Below are 6,616 nucleotides of genomic sequence, written 5' to 3'. Positions count from 1 at the left end.
CAGTTGTGGACTTGTTGAAATAACACTGAGGTAATGTCTGCATCTGGAAGATGGAGATAGTGTCTACCCTGACGTGCTCATTGTGAAGCGTAAGTGGGTCTGAGTGGACTTGAATTCTAAAGAACTGTGTTAAGTTCTAATTGTTCTCTGTAGCACTCAGTTTGACCTCCTAGTATGAAATGTAAGATGTAGATATGCATAACCATGCCTAGGACTGTCCAGACTGATCAGTGAAAACTTTTACTGATATGTACATTTTCTTTTCCAGCTTTCTCAGCCTTTTAAGTTAAGGTGAACAACTGTGTGCTGTGCTAGGAAATGATACCCTTCAAAGGAAAACCGTGTTACAATGCAGCTTTTTTTCCTGTTAATTTTTAAGCTCCAACTTTGTAGTTCTTTATGCAATAATACACAGAATTAGTAGCATTTTAAAAACTGCCAGAGTCAGGCCTTGTTCCCAGAGATTCTGATTAATAAGTCCTGCGTGGGGTGCTTAGTGATTTTTATTCTGCCTCCAGGGCTGAGAACCCAGCTTAGACTGTTGACAGTTGGGAGAGGTGTGATCACAGATGTTTGCAAACCGGAAATGTCATAGACCTTTTGATTTAAGAACAGTAACTAACAGTTGATTCATAGTGAGGGAAAACAAAGCTGGGTGGTAAGGAGACATTGAGTGCGCTGGGGCGGTGACTCCGGACTTCACACCGTCTGGCACACCCAGGCCCCTCTGTGGTAAATTGTAGATTGTTGCTTTGAAAAGGAATAACAATGAAGAACACCTTTCCATACTCCGAGGGTTTTTTTTTTTCTCTTAGCTACAACCGGATCTCAAGAAGACCCTATTTGACCTTTCTCTTCTGGCTTGTATAACGCAGTGAAACTGAGATACTAGAGAAATGAGCTGAGGCGTGGATGTCATTTCTTATTTTTTTAATTTAAAACACCACACAAATAACTTGGGTTGAGGATTAATATAAAAATATGTAGAGATCTTTTTTCCCATTCCACCAACATTTTTTTTTTTTCGGTACCAGGAATCGAACTCATGACATTGCGCTTGCCAAGCAGGCGCTGTGCCGCTGAGCTAAATCCCCAGCCCTCCACCAGCATTTGTGATATTTTTATTTTGTTTCAGGATAAGCAAACTTTTTTTTTTTTTGATGAAATGGATTTTGTTCTAGGGTAATATGCTTCGTTCATGAAGAAAAATTTAAACTGTGCTCTGTCTGCCGTCTGAGGAAGAGATACTAATACATCCAGGGAGATGCTGACTAGAGCATTGTTTTCCAGTTGTAGTATATGGTAATCTAAAGGTTTTAAAGTTTTATTTAAATAGTGGTGCCCGAAGTAAAGGAGAAATGAATTTTCTAAAAAAAAAAAAAAAAAAAACCTTCAAGTTACCAGTAGCAACCTGGATTTACAGTTTCCTGTCTGTAAAACAACAGTAAGTTGTTAGTGAATTTCAACTGAAGCACTCACACGACACTCTCATTTCTGTCTCACCCGTCAGGTGTAAAGCGTCCACTCTGTGTTACTGGAATCCCTATTGGATGCTGCCCTCTGATGTTTGTGGAGTGAACTGCTTTTGGGAAGCTGCACTTAGGTAGGCACGTAGTCTGTAATGTGTAAGTAGTAGATCAGTGTAGGTAAGATTAGTAATAGAAGCTTTGACTGTAACAGGATATAAACATGTTTCTTTTTCTGTAATTTAATGCTGTCACACAAGTAATGCATTTTCCAATTGGGTTTTCTGTTTCTTTTCCATGTTGTAGTTATCACTAATTTTTAGTGCTTTCTGCATGTAAATAGTTTAAAGTATTTTTAGGTGTTATTAAGATAAACTGTTTTTAGGGGATTTGTGATCTAACTTATGATACATATATTCGTTATCTGATTTAAAGCTGGTGTACCGAAGAAACATTTTGTTGGTGGATGGGACAGTGTGGAAGTGTTCTATTAGACAGAATATTGGAATGGAAGGGTTAAAATATGTATTTATCTTTACAGATTTTAAAGGAGCAAATGATGTGACATTATTTTTTGGTTACTACATTGTTTGCTTTGCTGCTTCTGGGTGAATAAGGCACTGGACCGGCTGACCTTTCAGGTTCCTTCCTGCTCTGATACTTAGTAAGAAATGCGTTGTCGGAGTGAGATCAGGCAGTGGCTCCCAGACTGTCTTGCTGAGACGGCGGCAGGGGAGGGTGTGGCCAGTCAGTAGCCTGAAGTGCCCTTTCCAAAAGTAAACTGCTGGGGGAGTCATCCTCTTGATGATTCCTTTAGATTCTGATTCTGTTCATTCTGCTTGTCTATGCAGAGTGCTAAGGGTCAGATCCTGAGTCAAGCTAATGTGGTTCCCTCCTTAGCGAGCGCCTGTGGCAGTGAGTGCAGTGGTTAACCTGAGATTATAATAGAAGCTGAGAAGTTGCACCTGTGAGGAGTCCTGGCCTCAGGGAAGGCTTGCGAATGCAGGGAGCAAGCAGTCCAGGCACGGGAAGTTAGCCAGGTTCAAGGTGGTCGTTGAGGGTTCCAGGTAGGAAGAATTGCAATTAAAAAACTTCTGTTTAAACTGACTGATGATTGTATTCGTAGGGTACAGTGTGAAGTTCGGCGTATGTGTGTGTGTGGAATGATTGTATCACATTTCTACCACCTCGCATATTTACCTTTGTTGGTAGTGAGAACGTGTAAGACCTTTTCCCTTAGCAATTTCGAAATAAACATTATTTTTAGCTGTGGTCACTTTGCCGTGCCATAACCTCGAGAGCACATTCCTTCCATCTGGAGCTCTGTGCCCTTTTGTCTGCGCCACCTACGTCCCTGCGGTAACCACTGTCCCACCGTTCTGCTCTCCAAGAGCTACATTCTTGTAGCCCAGGCTGGCCTTGAACCACAGCAGCCCTCCTACCTTGGCCTCCCAAGTGCATACAGGCCTGCACCAGTATGCCTGGCTCTAAGAACTGCATTCTTCATATCTGTGTATGATATGTGTATTTAAATTTTTGCATTCTTGCTACATTATTCATCTCAGGGGCTGGGGATTTAGCTCAACAGCACAGTGCCTGCCTGGCAAGTGCAAAGTTGTGAGTTCGATTCCCGGTACCGGAAAAAAAAAACCAAAAAAAAAAAAACCCAAAATACATTATTCATCTCATGAGCAAATGACAGGGGATAATTAAATTAGATATTTTAAATTATACCCTATTGCTGTGGAAAAGAATTGGGGTTGAAGTATTACTATGGACCATTCCAGCTAAGATTATACCAAGTTTTAAAAAACTTTTAAAGATGTAAAATGAGCGAGGAATGATATATATATATATATATATATATACCAATTCCCGAAAACAAATGTTAGCTCTGATGTGTCACAAACATATACTTTAGAACAAAACACAAATCAAGATCTGAACAAATGAAAACACATACCATGCTATAGGATGGGGAAATAATGACGTCAAGGTGACAGTTACCCTTTAACACAGTACAAATTTCATGCACTTAAAGGAAATTTGGTCCATTTGTGAAAAAAGGCAAGATAATCTTAGCTTTCAGTTTGCTTATAATTTTGGAAAATGTGAGCTCCATGGTTTTCATTCTTACAGAAGTTTGCTGACGGATACTGTTGACAGGCACCCTCGTGCCTTGCCCCATAAATGGAACGGGGTGAACTTGCAAACTTCCGTATGGTCTGATTTGTTTACTCTGTATGGAAACCAGACCTTTTGGCAAATTACAGCATGAATAATCATAATCTGCCTCCTGTACTTCAAGACGACTCCAGGGAGCCAGGCGCAGTGGCGCACACCTGTATTCCCAGCACTCTGAGAGGCTGAGGCAATGGATCATGAGTTCAAGCCCAGCCTGGACAAGTTAGTGACTTAGCGAGGCCCTGTGTCAACATAAAGAATAAGAGAGGGCTGGGTGTGCGTCTCAGCGTGAAGGCTTTGGGTTCAGTCCCGAGCACTGAAAGGAGGAGAGGGATAATTCCCACTCCTGCCTACTATTCCTGATGTCACGTTATGCCTCGCAGGAGGGGCCCCGTCTAACTTCCCCAATTTGAATTCCTTATGTAATTTGAGTAGGTCTTAAGGGGGGGGTATTTCCCCCCAATTTATTTATTATGCAGTGAACGTAATATAAAACAAAATGGCCTCCCCTCCCATCATTTGTATGCTTTGTTGGATAGGATTTCTGAGTGTAAAAGTTTGACACTTCTGTGAAGGGACAGCGTCAATGACCGCGTGCTGTTCCCGAGTGTCAGAAGCCCTTTGTGTGGAGAGTATTTTCCCCTCCTTGTTAGAACTTAAATGATTTGTATCTGCATTTGCTGAGTCTTCTATTTGCTGTCTTCTCTTCGGAGTATTTTGCCCTTAAAACCAAGGCAAACACGAACTCCCACAAGCACTTGCTTCCAACTCTTTCGTAAGTGTCACCTGTTTACTCTCTTTCTCTTCACCAGGAAGCTGAGTACAGCAGTACTCACCTCGTTGTTCACGTGCCACACATAGGCATAGACAGAGTTCAAGTACTTGTTGAAAAGAATGAGTTATATCGCTGAATTGTTTTCTAGGAATTACGCAAATGTGGATTTAAGCCTGTGTCAGCATTCTGGGGTCGCCATAACCTTTGTCATTATTGGCAGCTGTCATTTTACCACTTAGTAGGGTAAAATGATAGATCAGTATTGATTTATTTCGTTGAATTGCTGTTTCCTACTGAATTTTAAATGCTTATTTTGTGAACTCGTAGAACAGTATGCTCCATTTTTACCATTGATAGTTTCCTGATTTCTTTCTTTTTAGTTTTTATTATGCAAACTCTTCAATTTAATATTGTTATAAAATTTTTTTTTAATATATCAGTTTCTTCTATGACTTGAACTTTAAAAAAATAGTTCTTTAAAATATTTAAGTTTTCCTCTTGGTGGTAGGAATTGATTTGGGGGTTGATGGATACTGTGGTCATAGGTGAATTGAATGTTATTTAATATTAGCAGTATTGTTTTCCATGGTCTTATACCAGTTTTGAGAGATATATTTTTATGGATTATTTTAATTTATACCATATAGTTAATATTTATATTTCATGTTGCATTTTTAGATTTTTGGTGTATGCTTTTGCATAAAATCTTAACGGTTTCGTAAGTATTTCAAAAGTGATGTATGTTCAACTCATCAAAGTAGCTAGTATACTTTCGACACTGTGTTTTTCAAAGATTCATTTGGGTCTCTAACAGATATTGTGACAATGCTGTGATCAACAGCAGGGTTTAGAAGTGGTTTTCATGAACAAAATCCCAGTTTTCTTTCTTTTTTTTATTTATATTAGCCAAGGAATACAACTCTTTACACTGAGAGAAGAAACATTTTTTTTAAAGTCGTATATTAAGGAAATTATTGTGTTGTAAAACATAGCTTTCCAGTTTGTTTAACTACAAAGTTTTCATTCCTGGAGCCAAATGTGGTGACGCACATGTATAATCCCAGCCGAGGCGGGAGGCTCACAGGTGAGGTAAATCAGGAAAAAGTCCTTAGAGAATGCCCTTATGACAAACTCTAATGCTGGTACTATTAATGCGTTTGTGAACCACGGAATGTCCTCCTCATTTTAAGTACATTTCTGCTATATAAGAATTAAGAGACAATTTGATTGAGCGCAGCCTGGGAAATTTAGTAATTTAAGAAGACCCTGCCCCAAAAAGTGAGAAAGGGCTGGGGATGTAGCTCAGTGCAGAAGCCCTAAGTTCACTCACCGTGGGGAGTGGCTCAGGAAGGGGGGTACATTCGTGGTAGTTATTGTTTGTTGGTGAGATTGTTATTAGAAATTTAATTCTGTGTAGTCTGACTTTATATATTCATCAAAATGCTGTTCTAAATGTTATGTATTATCTTTATGGAGTCTAATTTAATAATAGGCTAGAAGGACAGAATGGAATATATTTATGTTGTTTAAAAAAAGCCAACAGGAGCCAGGTGTGTGGAGCATGCTGAGGATTGCTGTGAGTGTGAGGCCGGCTTGAGGTACACAGTGAGACCCTGCCTCACTAACTCTTATATAGCAGAAATGTACCTAACATGAGGAGGACATTCCGTGGTTCACAAATGCATTAATAGTATTAGAGTTTGTTATTACAACATTCTTTAAGGACTTTTTTCCTGATTTACCTTGCTCAGCTCTTTACTTTGTCAAGGCTGCCATCTGCAAAGGTTCAATACACGATATACACTCTCCTAAGACTGTACCTGCTAGTAACGTTTTGACACATTTTTTTGTGCTAAATCATTTAATAAACAGCTGCAGCCACAATATACCCCTAAATACAGGTATTTAGCATGTATCTCCTAAGAATGGGGACATTTTCTAGTGCGACTGTCCTCCAGTTATTTAAACTGATAGATTGTAGATTCCTATTTATTTTTTCTTATTTTCCTGTTGAGTCCTTCAAGTGTTTTCCTTACTGAAGGGTAACGCTGCATTTAATTGTTGGAGCTAGGCTGGCCTCCTTTGTTCTTTCAGTGGGAGAAGGGTGGTGCTACTGTCTTTTGTGACATACTTTTTTTTTCTTCAGCAGAATGCCCTAATTTGAATTTGCCTATCTCTTAATGATTAGATT

General features: G+C 39.4%; 1 protein-coding gene across 2 annotated transcripts in view; it reads left to right on the top strand.

Moving 5' to 3' along the window:
* Nucleotides 1-1,409: 1,409 nt before the first annotated feature.
* Nucleotides 1,410-6,616, top strand: part of Gxylt1 (glucoside xylosyltransferase 1) — a 32,227-nt gene continuing 27,020 nt past the window's right edge. Inside the window, exon 1 of one of the 2 annotated variants that reach the window (XM_013505720.1) lies at nt 1,410-1,603. In XM_013505720.1, coding sequence (XP_013361174.1) covers nt 1,551-1,603 — 53 coding nt within the window. In that variant the 5' untranslated portion in view covers nt 1,410-1,550. The remainder of the gene's footprint in view (nt 1,604-6,616) is intronic. The other variant, XM_013505719.1, reaches the window with a different exon arrangement.

The sequence above is a fragment of the Chinchilla lanigera genome, unplaced genomic scaffold (assembly GCF_000276665.1).
Source record: "Chinchilla lanigera isolate Chin_1 unplaced genomic scaffold, ChiLan1.0 scaffold00099, whole genome shotgun sequence".
Lineage (NCBI taxonomy): Eukaryota > Metazoa > Chordata > Mammalia > Rodentia > Chinchillidae > Chinchilla > Chinchilla lanigera.
The sequence above is the reverse complement of the archived record's forward strand: the minus strand, read 5'-3'. Positions and strand labels throughout refer to the sequence as shown.